The sequence below is a fragment of the Apteryx rowi genome, unplaced genomic scaffold, assembly GCF_003343035.1.
Source record: "Apteryx rowi isolate R43461 unplaced genomic scaffold, aptRow1 scaffold_0, whole genome shotgun sequence".
NCBI lineage: Eukaryota > Metazoa > Chordata > Aves > Apterygiformes > Apterygidae > Apteryx > Apteryx rowi.
Window position 1 is genome coordinate 1414037 of NW_020447195.1, and position 15622 is coordinate 1429658.

At 43.5% G+C, this 15622-nt stretch overlaps 1 protein-coding gene across 2 annotated transcripts in view; it reads left to right on the top strand.

Annotated features, from left to right (window-relative positions):
• Nucleotides 1-233: 233 nt before the first annotated feature.
• EYA2 (EYA transcriptional coactivator and phosphatase 2) overlaps nucleotides 234-15622 on the top strand; it is a 58445-nt gene continuing 43056 nt past the window's right edge. Inside the window, exons 1-4 of one of the 2 annotated variants that reach the window (XM_026057611.1) lie at nucleotides 234-351; nucleotides 4322-4370; nucleotides 4980-5122; nucleotides 7970-8086. In XM_026057611.1, the coding sequence (XP_025913396.1) occupies nucleotides 243-351; nucleotides 4322-4370; nucleotides 4980-5122; nucleotides 7970-8086 (418 nt within the window). In that variant the 5' untranslated portion in view covers nucleotides 234-242. Of the gene's footprint in view, nucleotides 352-4321; nucleotides 4371-4979; nucleotides 5123-7969; nucleotides 8087-8265; nucleotides 8281-15622 lie in introns of those variants that run through there. The other variant, XM_026057602.1, reaches the window with a different exon arrangement.

Sequence of the window (15622 nt, forward strand, 5' to 3'; positions counted from 1 at the left end):
AAAGCAAAGCCTTAATCAGATGGGTGTAATCTCCAAGGGAACAAGTACTTCATTTTAATTCCGCGTTTCCCTTTGATGAAAACTTTAGTGAATGCTATTATGTGGAATTTATATGAAGCCTGGGTTTAGGTAATCAGCTTTAATATTTATACTCTTAGGGAAAAAATTTTGAATCATTAGTAAGCATGCATAATTAATGAATAAATTATATTTTTTCTTTGTTTTCCTTCAGGTATAAGGAAATGCTAGATTTAGTGATATCACCCAGCCTGACTGTAAATAGAGAGTGCCCCGACAGACTGAAGCTCAACCTTTCTAACGTTTATGCCGCGGCTCCAGATGACATAGAAGGTAGGCTGCCTCTTCTGCTTGCTGTTTATTAGCTTTAGCGTAACGTATATGTACCTATATATCTAACCAAAGGGAGCTGGCCACACGTGAGGCCTCCACTGGTGATGATTAGTTCTCCAATGTAGTGAGCAATCTAGATCTTTACTTGTGTATTTTTTGCAACCATGCCAGATGCGGCTGAATCCATTAGTTCAGCAAAGCTGTGAGTGCAGAACTGGAACGTTGTATGTACGTGTGTGTGGTAGGTGTATACGTACACACACACATATCCGTATGTTCCTCTGGAATAGCTGCACGTATAAAACATACTTTGTGTAGAGCTGGCAGTTCTGGTTTGGACGCCGCTAGGGCAGCGGCCCCGAGGGCGGCGTGGATGCAAGGGCGGCGTTGCGGTGGCCCCGGCTCGGGGACAGCGGCGGCGGGCGCCAGCGAGGGAGCGCTCGGCCGGGGTGGCCACCGGTCCCCGTCGCTCCCAGATCCTCGCTGTCCTCCCCAAACCGCCCTCTGGTCCGTGCTCTGGACTTTCGCATTTGGCAGGTACCGGGGACGAATTCTTTCGGTGGCTCAGGGAGGCTCTGATGGAAATGTATCTGCTCTTCTCCTCCTCCTCCTCCCTTTGCCCCCCCATCGTACTCTTCCAGTGAAGGAAACAGAAGAATGTTAAATCTGTTAAAAAAATTATTGGCAAGTGATGCAGCTGAACTAGTTCTTGCTAGCACAATCCCAGCTATTGTTTGCTGCGGTCGGGATCTGTCAGCCTTCCTGTTGGAGGGGAGCGAGCAGAAGGCCCCGGCTATTATGTTTTCGGAGTATGCTTAACCCTTCCTTTACAGGCTCCTAGGAGCCATGGAGGTGTTTTGTTGCATGTTTGCAAGGCATTAGAAATTGCGTGACTGAGGCACGTACGTCATATCTACCTGTTTACAAGAACGTAGGAGGGAGAAGAATCTAAAGGAAACATCCTTTTAAATATGTGTGTATACATAAAAGATTAGAGACGATTTTTAAGTGCATCATTTTGTAAACTCCTTGGTGCAGGAACTGTATGTTATTATGCTCTATAAATAAGAGCCGGCACAACAATTGTACCGTTGGACACCGCTCTGCTAGCGCGGCTCGTGCTGATAGACTTCTTACAGACATTTAATACGGCAGCATCTAGTACCTGTACTGCCAGCATTATGCACTTTCCTTTGAAAGTATTTCGTTGATTTGGAGAACAGGGGAACGCTTGTGTGATTGGCAAGTCCCAGGTCTCCAGTGCAAGAAATGCACACAAATATATGCTCTGTATTGCAAATAGTTTTTTCTTTGTCAAGCTTAGCTGTAATACGTATGTATGTAGATGTCCACTCAGACGTCTGGCCTGCTATTTTCATGGATGCTTGTCATGAGATGCGAAATTATATCAATGTATATCAATTTTCAAATATATGGTTTGCCAGCAGTTCTACGCATTTGAGTTGAAACGCTTGTAATTTTGACTTGCCTCTTTTTGGCAATGACAGTAGCACATTACATATTCATACCTAGTAAATCCCCATTTTGCGTTCTTAACTAATGAATTTACTCTGTACTTAACTCTTTTAGAATTAAATTTGAAGATGTAATATTTTTCAACTACAACAGAAATTAAGCTCTGCTCAAACTGTCCATTCTCCTGCAGTTTTTCAAATTTAAAAGCCATAATAATGAAAAGCAAAAAAAAAGTCCTCCAATGCATTTGTATTTGGTAATGAGGAACAGCTTGATGGAAAAGGTATAGTTTTTTGTTTCCACAATCTAAAAATCTAATTTTCTTAACTGTTTTCTTTCAGGTAAGTCAAACCAAATTTTTCCTAGGGAGTTCAATCGTGAGTCAGGTAAGCCCACCTTTGGATTTAAAGACAGTCTTTTTTCTATACCTGCTATTCCTGTACCTGCATATATAAATCTATATGTACATTTATATAACACTGTCCTGTTTCAGTATTTTTTAAAATCTTTAGAAAAAACAAACCGTTGCAGCCTCTTGCTGGGGTAGTAGGTTAGTGTAACCACGTTTTAGAGGTAGAGAACCTGGGGCAGGGATGTTTATGGGGTTTTTCAGGGATGATAGTGCCTAGCTGGGGGTGTGTTTTGGTTTGGTTTGGTTTGGTTTTTTTAGGAGCCTCTTTTAATCTTGATGATTTGTCCAAAATCAGAGAAGGAGCCCTTACGGCTCAGTGCCCGCACTGCAGTCAGTAGGCAGCACGAGTACACCTACGCCAGCGGGATTTTCTCCCTTGGTAGTAGCGGGAGGCAGCGCCGGCGGTCGCAGACAGCAGCCGCGGGCGACCCCCAGGCAGGGACCTCGGCAGACGGGTGTTCGGCCGAGGGCCGAGAGCGACTGGCCGGTGCCGAAAGGGGCCGCTTGCTCTCAGGTGCAGAAATCAGTCCTAAGTACAAACACCTCTATTTGCACGTTTTTGGTCTAGTCTAACCGAATGTGCAGTTATTATTAAGCATTGCAGTTATCTGGGAGAAGAGAGGAAGGAGTATGTGGATATTTTCTGAATTTTGTTAATTTTGAGTGAGGTTATCTGTGAACATTTCTGAGTTTGGGGAAAAAAGGACTCCCTTTTCATTTCAGATGTTTCCGTCTTTTAATCAGATATAATTGTTTCCTTGGAAATGGAGTTCTTTCAGTAGTATACGTCTACATATAGTAGACGTTACATCAATTAACATTCTAAAAAGAGAATATCTCTGATTAAATATTTTTAGTTGAAAGCTCATATACAACCGTTGGGTTTTTTTCAATAAACAAGCAAAGATAAGAATGCATCTGAAATGAAATTTAGTAAAAAATTCACATCAGATTAAATGTCTGTTTTTTAAAAATGGTTTAGTGTACCTCCATTTTTTGACGTAAAATGATAAAGCCACAAACTATTGCGAAAAAAAGTTGTGAAGGAAGGAGTAATTTTTAAAGAGAGGTAGACCAGGAAGAATGAACCTTTCCTATGTGAGCATGCTGGATCGTTCTGGAAATTCTCTCCAGGTTTCTGGCATACCAAGTTACTCAAACCCATAGGACTATTTCCATTTATTTAGATTGTATAGGTATTTGCATATTTCATTAAATAAAACATGCTTCAAATGTTTAATTCACCAATTTACAAACTGCTATATGAAGCAAGCGGTGCTGTTTTAGATGACTTCCGATGGAGGATAATCCTTCTGCGGCACTGGGGTTGTGCGCCGGGAGGAGCCCTGCGGATGCTCCCGCCTGCTGGGGGACCTGCCGGCTTGGGGAGGCACCGCAGAGCCTCCCTCTCCCCCCAGCTCTGCACCCGTGGTTGAGGTATCATCTCCTCTGGCCGAGACTGGATGGTGTTTTGCCTCCCCCATAACAAATCACACGATGGGTGCCACCAGCTGATGCGCAGGGTGGCGGTGCCGTCAGCGGATGGCCTGGTACCGATGTTCTCCCTGCATGGAGAAGCAACATGCAGTTAATCTGGTGTGCTGATTATTACAGCTAGCAGACGTTAGTGATGTTTCTGAGGGTATTTTGGTATTTATGCTGTCATAGTAACATCTAAAGGCTCCAACCAGGAATTCAGTCACAGTTTAGGACAGTATGAAAATGAAAAGGGCAAAAAGTGCAGTGATCTTAAGTCATTTCAGTAATCATAGTACTTGCTTTAAAAGCCCTTAGGATATGAGTCATCCCACCAAAGCCCAGTTTCATGACTGATATCTGTCCCACGAGAAGAACCTAGTAGCTCAATCAATAGCACCCCCAGTTAAAAAATAAAGCTATATTCATTGTTAAGTGGAAAATAGCTTTAGTATCTACTTCAGCTCTTTGGAGATTCACTGAAAAACAATGTCTCTTAATTCCTGTATAAATCTTGCAAACCAGCAGTCGTAAAAATGGTGGTGTCAGCTTCGCTGTAGAACAGAATACGATGGAAATCTAAGACCCTTCAATTTTGCTTTCCAGGCAACAGCAAAGCAGCACCACAGTGTCCTCTCCATCTGTACTCTGCAAAGTGAGTGCTCCTGCCAAGTTCTGTAATTTAAAAACCTTGTTTTGCTGAACAGCCATTTTGTGGGGACTGCTGTCACCTTAAAAAGCATGTGCCTAAGCCCCTCCACCTGTTCCCCTGCATGTCTTGGGCCCAAGGAAGTGACCATTTCTTAATCTTGTTAGATACGGAGTGAGAGAAGGTTGGAGGTACCATGCGCTATACACTCAGACCCCTGGGAATGCAAACCTCTTTGAATATAGGTTTGTTTATGAGCGACCATAGTGGAATATGTTAAAACATCAGAGGTTTCCCATGACATTGGTTTGTTTGGCAAACACAAAGTGAGGAGTCAAAATCAGACTGTGATTTTTTTACATGCGTTGCACATATTTTGCACAGTCCTTAAGTCCCCATGCATTTAGGAAATTTAATCTTAATAGATCATATCAGGAGCCATATACTGAAACAAACATTTGCCCTTGTCTAGGAAACTGCGAGTTCCCAAAATACTCCCCATCATGCTTCGAGGTGTATTTTATGCAAATGTTGCTAGAAGTGTCTTACCTGTGCTCTAGAAGACCATGTATGGTGACTATTGCCTTAGACCTTCTGTTTTCTTGTTCTGAATAGACATTATCCCCATATAGTGACAGTCCCACCCTTCCCAGCAATGGCAACGTATGGACAGACTCAGTACAGCGCGGGACTCCAGCAAGCTGCTGCTTACACGGCCTACCCTCCTCCAGGGCAGCCCTATGGGATACCCTCCTACAGTGAGTAGTCCAACGTCCTGTTATCCTTGAGCACATCCTCTTCCTCCTAGAATGCATTTGAAGCTTTATACTTTACAATGAAAAGTCATTGCTATCTTGGCAATGATCTCTTCTTAGGCTTAGAGGGAATCCTGAATTTGTTAAAAATAATGTTAGGATTTCTGTGAACTATCCATCAGCTTTTGATGTCTGGAGCTATGGTTTTGCAAACTAAATTTTGAGGCAGTCAGTAGTAGGATAGGAGACAGCATGAGAAACTTGGGTTCAGAAAGACATACCATTGGAGAGTACTAGCTAGTGAGGGTTCCCGTGACTCACTGCCAAGACAGTCTCTTGCAGTAAATATGATGCTTAGGTAAACTACACTTTGCCTTACTTTGCCTTCGTTGATTCCTTCTTGAGTTTGTGATACAAGCTACTGTAAAAAACTGATTGTGTAGTATTCCAGAAGAACTGAGCCACAGAACAGAGTGAGGCATGGGTGAGATGGTACAAAGTACCTTGGTTTTGGAAGACAGCCTGTATTTAGATGGCCGATTGTAGGTGCAGTAAGTATTTTTAACCCAAGGCAGCGTCGATACCTGTTTTCATGCGCAGCCTTACCAGCAGCTGCAGGGAGACCGCTGGTGTGGGGACAGCTGGGGGGATTTGGGCAGGAGGACTGACGGAGCGGGCGCTGCTGACGCTAGGACTTAATGCTAAATCTTTAGAGTATCCTTAAGCTCTGTGTGGAAACACCGAGAACCAGGAAGCTCTTCCCACTCTTGAAGACCAAAGAGGGGCTCCTCTTGCTAAGCTGCAGATCCTCGGCAGAAGGCTTTGGGCTCCTCGCCCCCAGCTGATCCCGTGCGTGCTGAGACTTGCAGCAGCTTGGTAGCTCTGTTCCTGGTCTCTCTCGAGCTCCAAAACACCTTTGTTTGCTCTGCAAATACGGTATCGCTTCCCAGCAAGAAGCTTTTCCGGAGCCATGGGCAGGTCGTTACCGAAGGGCAATCCCCGCCGCCGCCTCCAGGCCGGGGAAATGGGCTCGGCAGAGGCCAAGCGCTGCCGGCCGGGCTGGGGCGTAGTGAGCCGAGTCCCTTTGCTGGAGCTGCTGGTGTGTTTGCAGCAGCTGGCTGCTTTCCAAGGCAAACTCGGAGCAGTTGTCCTGCTAGAGCAGGTGAAAGTACAGCCATTTGCTGCTGCCCGGTCTTTAGGGCATACATGTGTCAGGCCCATATGCCGCTTGTAAATCCTGCGCGTGACTTCTTAGCATCCTTGAGCAGCGTTCCCTCCCCTGGCCCGTATCCCCTCTCTAAGACGCACCACGCATATGAAGGACTCCACCTGGCTGACAACCAAGAACAATGAAGCAGTATTGTTTTTCGGCACAAAAATAAAACTAGGCCAGTTTCTAGACAAAACAGAACCGCGTGTGGAAATTAATTTGGTGCTAAGTTATTTCACTGTCTGACAACGATTTTTAGGCTTCCAAAAAGGCCTGGGTGCTGCAGATTAATTGTAGTCGGGGCAGGCTGAGCATTCGCAGGCAGCGCGCTGATGCAAGTGGGAAGCAGGGGTGTTATGGGAAGCAGCTTCTCCGCGCGCTCTCGCAAGTCTCCGGGCAGCCGGGCTCCGCCAGCCGTGACGGAGCCTGACCCGAGCAGGAGTGCGTGGCCGCTCGCTGCCCAAGTGAAGCTCCTGCCTCTCGCAGTGCCTCTCGGTGCTAACCTGGGCTTAAACTGCACTGCAGCTAATCCCACCCAAAGCCAAAATAAGTGATTTTAGTAGAGAGAAAATTATTTGGGAGCCTTGTTCCCGACCTGAGCAAATGCAGACTTGTTGCTTTTAAGATCCATTAAACTAGAAAACAGCACGACTGGTGACAGGCACGTGAATTTGGCTTGTCTTTTGGCAAGTTTGCCTAAAAGTGCTAAAAGATGGCAACAGCCTGGGAAGCGCATAAATGCAGGAGCAGAGCATCGACAGGGTCTTTGCTCAGCCCCGGCGCACGGGGGGTGCGCCACTGCCGTTTCTTGTTTTGTGCAAATACGCATGCAAAGCAACGGAGGATCACGCCCAAAGGGTTCATAATAAGACGCACCTTTCAGCTGTTTGTTTTAAAAATACAGCTGTAGGATCTCAGCAGTGTCTCGGGATAAAATATCCCCCCCTTTCACTACCAGCAAAGGTTTCATCTTGCAATGTTTAATTCAGCTAGTGCCTCTCCCCCTGTAATTTGTTGGGAGTTTTAATTGCCTGATTTTTGTAACAAAAAGATTCTGTGTCCTCGGGATTTACCTGTTGTTCCTGAACTGCATATTACATCTAACTGAATAGGTGATAACCCTCCTGTATGACTTGCCCATTAATATTTTGTTACAAAAGCTGAAAATATAATTTAACTAAAATGATAGCTCTGATGTGAACAGAAGTCTTGAGGTTAGTTCACTGCAGTTCCTGTTGCCTTGTTAATCATTGCTTGCATCTGAAAATTGTTCAAAAAAAGTTCATGAGTCAATGGGTTTAATTTATTCTAAAACAAAGTTATTTGTCCAGAAATTGTTTCTGAAAACAGTATTATTTGTGGTTGTTTCCCCATGTTAGCAAAAGTTATTCATTCAGCTGTGGATGCAGGATGTAGCTGACTCAGATAATTTGTGATTAATGTATTTGGCTCTATATTATTTGAGAGTTCTTTGTGTAATACTGATACATTTTTTAAAAATTTTAGAAAGTGTAGAAAAAATGATCATCTATTAGGCTAAAATCTAGCCAAAATATTATGAATTCCTAAACTTGTTTTGTTACATCTTTGTGTGTCGAACCCTCATGTTCTGCTCTTGCTTCCTGCTGTATCCTCCGAAGGCATCAAAACAGAAGACAGCCTGAGCCATTCCCCAGGACAGAGCGGGTTTCTTAGCTACGGGTCCAGTTTCAGTACACCAACAGCTGGACAAGCCCCGTACACCTACCAGATGCATGGTGAGTACAGCCCGGTTCCCTGCCGGATGGGCTGTGAGAAGCCAGGCTCCTACACCTGGTGTTAGACTCATTCTTTTTCTTTTGCAATTACAACAAAAAATGGTAAAGTACAGGTGGTCAGGGTTGTGGGAAGAGGGAATCCTTGGGGCTGCTCATCAAGCAATTAATTCCTGGTTGAGGTACTGGATTCAGCAGCAGTGTGCCCTGGAAAACCTTCCCATATGACCAATACAAGCTTTGCCTTTCTGCAGGAACAATGTCATCTTTTCTTTTCTTGACTTTTATTTTCTTGACTTTTGTGACTGTCTACCAGGGACTGTTGTTGTGTGAGTGTGAATTCCTAGATTCTTAGTGGAAACAAAGCAGAGGTGCTTTTCCGCTTCATGCAGACAGCAATGCCAGTGTTATGCTTCTGCCCTAAGCTGTCCCAAGCAAACTGTTTCCTGGTAGAACTGCTGCTTATTGTCTCCACTGAAGTTTAAAAGCAAGCTAATGTTATGATATAAAAACACTTGGTTTTGTAACTGTTGAGACATAAGTAATAACTGCCAAGATATATCGGTCTGTTTTAACCCCCAAAATACCAGCACCATTAAATAACTAAAGGTTACTGAGGTGAGGTTGAGAACAGCAGAGCTGAAAGCAGCTGTTTTTCCCCCCAAGGTTCCTGAGCTGAGCTTTAGTAAATTTAGAATAACTGTTTTACTGTTGTCAAAATAATAATTGATTAAAAAATATTGAATTGAGCCCCCTCGAGGCTTCAAGGACAGTGCCTTGTGCTTTGAGCTTTATAACGTGTTTTCATGTTTTGTTGTACAACCATGAAGGTCAAAAAACATTTTTTTTCTTAAAAATAAAAATTGAAGTTCTTTTCTGATCATTTAATTCCAGAAGCCATATGAAACATCAGGTCTCCTGAAACTCAATGCTGAGTTGCCAGCTTCACGAAAATCGTGAAAGGGTTTAAATCTGAATTGACATGAAATGTGAAATAAATGAAAATGGTGGAATTTAATTTGTTTTAGCCCATTTCTAGCATGGTGGAATTTGATTTATTTGAGCATTTTGGTGCTTTTGGTCAGAAACCTGAACTGCCCACAGGAGATCTTCATTATCTTGGCTGCTATTCCATTTGCTCTTTCCTCCAGTGTTTACAGTTCCTTTGTGAATTATGTTGATTTTTTTTTCTGGGACTTGCTAAGCATGAACTGGAGGATCTGTCTTCACTGGAGAAAAGAAAAAGGGGAACACTAAAATTTGGATATAATCTATGTAATCTGAACTTTAAAACACCTGTCCAGAAACTTCTGCAAGAAGTGATGACCAATTCTAACGTAGTGACAGTAGATGAGAAGAACCATAGCATAATCAATGCTTTATCAATTAAAACCATAGCTTTATCAATCATTTTAGACTTGAGAAGGATAATGAGCTTGTTCTGAGAAGTCCTTAAAATGTCACTTCTCCTCTGTCCCTCCACCTTCAGTCCAGGGGAGGGCAGGTTTGTTCCTCATGCCCTCATGCCCTGATTCCGCTTCGATGTTTGGACTGGACTTGATTGGTAAACAGTAAAAATTAGCTTTTTGTCTGCTGCTAAACCTCAGCACATTGCATTTGAAAGTGCCTTGTATTGGACATAAATAGCTGTAAGTGCATGAACTGAGCCAAGCATTGAAAGACCAGTTCCAGGAGACCGACATGCGGATATTTTTCCTGTGTCTTAGAGGCTCCCCCTTCATTATAGTCCAAGACGTGACTGCAGCACAAGTGAGCATACCCCGGGTAGTTTGGAACCAGCCTGTGTAGGTGCTGGCGCATGGGAAGAGTCGGCAGACCCACTCCCTGTTTGGTCGTGGCTCTCCATGTCCATACGCCCTCGTTTAAAGCCATCTCTGGTTGGGCCACAGCAGCTCTCCAGACAGCAGCAAAGGCAGTTGGTACAGCGTGCACACGAGCTCTGCCAGACGCTGGTGCACTGGAGGAAAAAACCCTTCCAAAATGCAGCTGGGAGGCAAGTGCTTCTGCTGGTAATGCTCTGCCTTGGCATTGTCCTTCCCTCAGAGGTCCTTGATGGGTAGGAAAACCACAGAAGAATTACACGTCTAGCCCAAGGTCACATAGAAGCTACGGGAGGGGAGGAAGAGATCAGGTGTCTCACTCTTGGTATTGTTGAGGGTCTTTTTTAAAACCTCTAGGCTGAGTGCCCTTTTGTGTCATTATTGGTTATCCCCCAGGTAAAGAAGGAAGGAAAGAGAAAATTCTCTTCCTCTGCAACCCTGGATGTGGAAGGTGGAGGGACATATCCACTTTGATTTTCAAGTCTGAAAGCAAACAAAATCCTGAACAGTTATGTGACTGAGAAACAAGGTGAAAACTGTTTTATTCTAGAAGTGATTTTGGAAAGATGAGGACTGCGAGGTGACCCTCTACTGATACTTAGTGTGCTAGTGTTGTCAGAGCTCACGTCTCTTACCCTAAGGTGATTTTTGTGGCTTGGATCCCTAACGGGACATGTTGGAGGCAGCTGGGTTGGATGTGTCTCACACAATCAAAAAGTGGGGCCTGTGGTTTTCTTCACCTTGGCTCCTGCAGGCTTCTTCCATGCTACCCCTAAGAGGAGTCCAATTTTTGGCTTCTATTTTACTCCTTGAATGTCTCCATCTTGTCCTGTGACCATGTTACGCTCAGTCAGCAGTGGAAATCCTCTTTGGGAAAACTGTCACTTGCAATTACCAGCAGGTCTAGATGCTGGAGTGTCACGGGTTGCTTGCTGCTTCATTTAAGGTCTGCAGTGCTGTGTTTATGGGCTTTTGGAGCAACAACAGCTGTGCTGTTTCCTGGCTAGCTACTGGATGATTAGATACTCATGGCTGTAACACCACTACTGACAAAGTACAGGCATTTTCTATTGCTGCCTTCTCAGACTGGTATATTCCTGTCTAGGTTTCTGTTGGTTTTTGTTTCCCCAGAACTCAGGCTCCACATGTGCTTTGTGTTAGCTTGAAAAAATCTGAGCTGGTTGAGGAGGCAAACTCTTGACTCACTTGGGACTGAAGTTTTTAAGATGGGCCCTTTGTTCAATCAAGAGGTTTAGACAAGCAAATTTTGTGCATCAGCACTTGAAAATGTTACACTTGCAGAAATTACTGACACAACAGTGCGTGTTGTAAATAGCCCGGGAGGAACTTCATGCACACGCGGATGAGCATGAACGTGCTCCAAGTGCTTCCAGATAATGTTCCCTAGGGCAATGCTATGGTATTAGATGAAATCACTTCATTTCGTTCAGATTTTTGTGTCAGGCAGATCATTTCAGCCAGCTCGCTAAGCCCTTAATGCAAAAGAAAAACAAAGGAAAACAGTTTCTGCAAGTGGCAGGTGCTTACGCCAAGGCAAGCGGAGGAGGAATAAATCTGTCTTCCTGTTGTAAACAAACATTTCCACCCTTCTCCTACTTGCTCAAGAGCAGAAGAGGCTGGAGCAGGGCTGACTGTAAGGTTTATTTACCTTGCTGAGTGCTGCTGAAAGGTCTGAAGGAGAAGGCAGGAGCCTTCCTGTGCTGATTGCTACCGAGGAATGTGCACTCGTGCTTTCCCACGCCGCAGCACCTGGCAGCAGGGAGGCGCCTGCTCCTGCTCCCACTGCGGGCCAGCGAGCGAGCGGGAGCCTCACCACGCTGCCTTGTGCCAGCACTGTGTGGACCCTCGCCAGGTTCACCGCCATCCTGTTGGTCACCTTGTTGCTGACCCCAGGAAGTGACTCTGGACGATGGGCTAAAGCAGCTGAAAGCACAAGGTTTTATTTATGTGTTTTTATAAAATCAAATTGCAGGGAGACTTTAAAGTCTTTACCCCGCTTCAAGGACAAAATGTTTATTACATCATGTCAAAGCAGAGAAGAGATCTTGAGGACAGTGATGTGTGTGGTGGCTCAGCAAGGACAGGTATCTCCAGGAGGGTGGTGCTACTCAGTTTTGTCTTTTAATGTAGGAGAAAAAATTATTTTCTCAAGCTAACTTCTGCAAGTACTGTCAGATGGTAATAGCTGAAGTATGTAAGTGGAATGACTTTGACTGCTGTTTGTCTGCATTTAGCACCAGCTCCTGAGAGCTATCTAATGAAGTCATCTGCAGGCAAGAGCATTTGGTTAGACTATAAATCTTCAGCAGATTCTGCAGAGCCTCAAATCCTCACTGTCCCCCTAAGTTAAGAATTACATGGTGCAGCCAATGAATAGGCACATGTCGCAGGTGTGTTACACCAATCGGAGGAAAAAATGACCTCTTGGGTGACAAATACTTGGTCTCCCAGGACTCTGGAACAAATATTCTTCCATAAGCACAGACGAAGTTGGTGCTGGTGGCTTTGCTCTCCTGTTTCTTTGGTACCAGCAGAAGTTCTGGCTGGGATATGCATGTCAGGTTGAGGCCTCTCCTCCTTGGTGGCTGTTTTTGGTAATATGACACTTTTCAAGCCAGAGTCTGCTTTCCTTTATGTCTGTTCATTTTCATTACAAAAACAGATGGTGCAGGTGTAATCGGGTCGTGTTCAGCTTTTCATCTTTAACTCCAATTATCAATTGTATTCTGGTTCTTGAGCTGGAACAGAATCCACTGAATAACAGTAATGAGAATAGGACATTCTTTTGGTCACTGAGTGGTAAACAAAAAAAAATCTATTTTACAGACAGCCAGAAGGGGAAATCTATTTTCATGCTTCCCTAGCATGAAAATAAGTTAAATGTGGAAAGGTTTAGAAGCCAAATATCTAATTCAGATCACACACGTATATAAATATAAAAGATGAGATTGGCAAGTTCTGTAGCTCACAAAAATGACGTGAAACTGTATCACAAAGGTACTATAGACGGAAGTAATGATTTTAATTGCCAATTTATACTCCTAATCTGTCAAAAATAATCTTCCCTGAATACTTCCATGCCTCAAAGAAAAGAAACCCTAATATTTTCCGACCAAATCTCCCCTGTGTATCTCCTTGTCTGTGGTACTATGCCCGGTAGAGCTGATCAAAAAGACTAATAAAACCACATGCTCCTGCAACTTGTGGTAAGTCTTAATTTTCATGCATTTTTACCAAGCTCTAAATAGCCAGTCAGGATGTGAAATAAATGTTTTAGTTAAAAATACTTTTTTTGGAAAACCTGAGCTCCATTATTTTTATAGCTGCCCTCAAAGACATTTTTTTTTACCTATTCCCTCTCCAGCCATTGGGTTATGGCACCCTGTGCATATTAGGTATGGTCTTATCTATTTTTACAAAACTTTTCCAGGTGTATGTAACCCTGATTACTGGAGGAGGCTCTTGAGGCTGCAAGCTGTTATTTTGGTGTTGTGTAGGCAGTAGGAGCTTTAAGCAGCATTTCCATCCAGTCTTGCTAGTAACTAGCCACATCTCTCATCTGTCTGCTTGGCGTTCCTTGATGTTTTGATCCTCCTGTGCCTTGGTTTTGTTATGAAGAAGGGACTAAGGTTATAGTCCCATGAATGTTAGCACTTTTGGCCCTTTGTTGACTCGGAAAGAGTATTTCCAAGAAAGAGGCTTCACGTTAGTGTAACAGAACAGAATTTGGCTATACAAAGGGGCAAGATGGTTATCAAATGCTTAAGGAAATCATTTAATCAGCTATGTAAAATACTATGAGAAAGCTCTGCCAGCATATTAGCTAATGTCAAAAGCCATCAGCTCTGCAGAGAGAGTACTCGCAGCCAGTGTATAGAGCATTTCCTGTGGCTGCCTGAGCATGTGTTATCCCTTTATTGCACGTCAGGCCATCTCTTCTCAGCTTGTCATTAATTCCTGGACAGTGCCCTGCTCTTCAGTTGTTATTGCTGAAGTGACAGCTGGTCTGAAACTATGAGATTGCACAACAGTTAAAACTGTGGCCAAAGACCACTGCAGATACTGTCTTTGGGCAGGAAAAGATTTGACCATCATATTTTTTTTTCAATATCCAAATCCATCTACCCACAAAATACTTTTTACATTACAAAGGAAAATTCAGTTACGTAACTGGGATAACTTGCATTTGCCAAGGAATTACAGGGCAGTATTGAGTTCAGTGCAGACATAAATTTGGGGCCAAAGACCTATGCACTGAAATTCGTTGCTACTGCTGAGCGTTTGTTTTCTTTGTAGAGTGCTTTTTTATCAGCTGTCAAATAATGAATGAGTAAAAAGCAGCATTTCTTTTGTGCAGTGCTGATTTGAAGTGGACTAATTACGTATGTTGCTTATGTTTGTGGGATGAATTGCCAATGAATTGTTCTCCTTGCTTGAGAAAAAGTAAAGTTTGAGTATTTAATTAATCAAAACGTTTTCTTATGCTGGAAACATTTTAGCTCTTGTTAATATCTGGATAGTGTAGGTATTTTTTCTTCCAAAGAGATGCCTGAATTTCTTGTAATTGTGTGCCAGTTTGTGTGCTACATATGTAATATGAATCCATAAATATCCATTTGGCACAAGTGATTAGCTTCGCATGCATGAATTTTGCAAAGGAAGTGGCATGTTTAATTTTAAGCTTGATTCTTTAAGAACTTAGTGATGAAATGTGCAAGATGGGGAAATTTCGATTTACACTTGAGAAATGTGTTTTACACTTTGGCATACAGATAGTCAATCCATCTGAAGTCTCAGAAAACAGAGGGAGAGAATGTTCTCAGCAGACTGTCACTCAGACACTTTTGACTGGTAAAATTAAAATATTGGTAGAAACTGAGTAGCCCCTTTCAAAGCTTGTGCTTCACAGCTGGTTTGCATTAGTTGCAGCCTAAAACCGTGGCAGCAGAGCTGTGCTCCACTTCATGGTGAGTTCAGCGGGGAGAGGCCTCTCTTCAGGAGGGGTCAGACCTCACTTTTTACAGTGTAAATACAAGTTCCCCCAGAATAACAGCACGGTCGCCCTTTCAAAGATTTCTAAACACCAGGGGCTGACCATGCTACATTTACTTTATTTTAAAACTAGCCATCTTACAGGAGAGGGAACTCCTGGGGAGAGGCAAAGGTGTTGACAGTGATGCACTGTAAGCTGCAAGGATCTGTGCTACTGCTGCTCGAGGAGAAAGCCCCGCGCTAAGTTGTCCTGTTTGCTGCTTATGCAAATTTTTTTGGTGCATCATTTCAGAAATCTTGTTGTAATTGGCATTAAAATATATTTTAGATCCTATATTTTTAGATCCTTTAGATACCAAGAGGGACATGGGAAGGGCTATGCCATGAGAAGGAATAGACACTGGGGTGGATGTTCCTAGAGCTAGGGGAGCAAATGCCTGTTTACAAGAGAGAGAAACGTTCCAACAAATGGTTTGTACATCTGCACTATCAGACTGGTCAGGGGTTTGACCAGCCCAGAATGGCTTTGTCTCTGAGGAACAGCAGGGTTTGTGGTAAGGCTTAAAGCTGTGTGAGGACACAGTTTCTCATGGCCAAACAGTATACCTGGAAACTCAGAAGTAAAAACTTAATCATGTTAACTATGGAGATGATAATGGTACAGGGAAAACTGGAAATCTGTTTT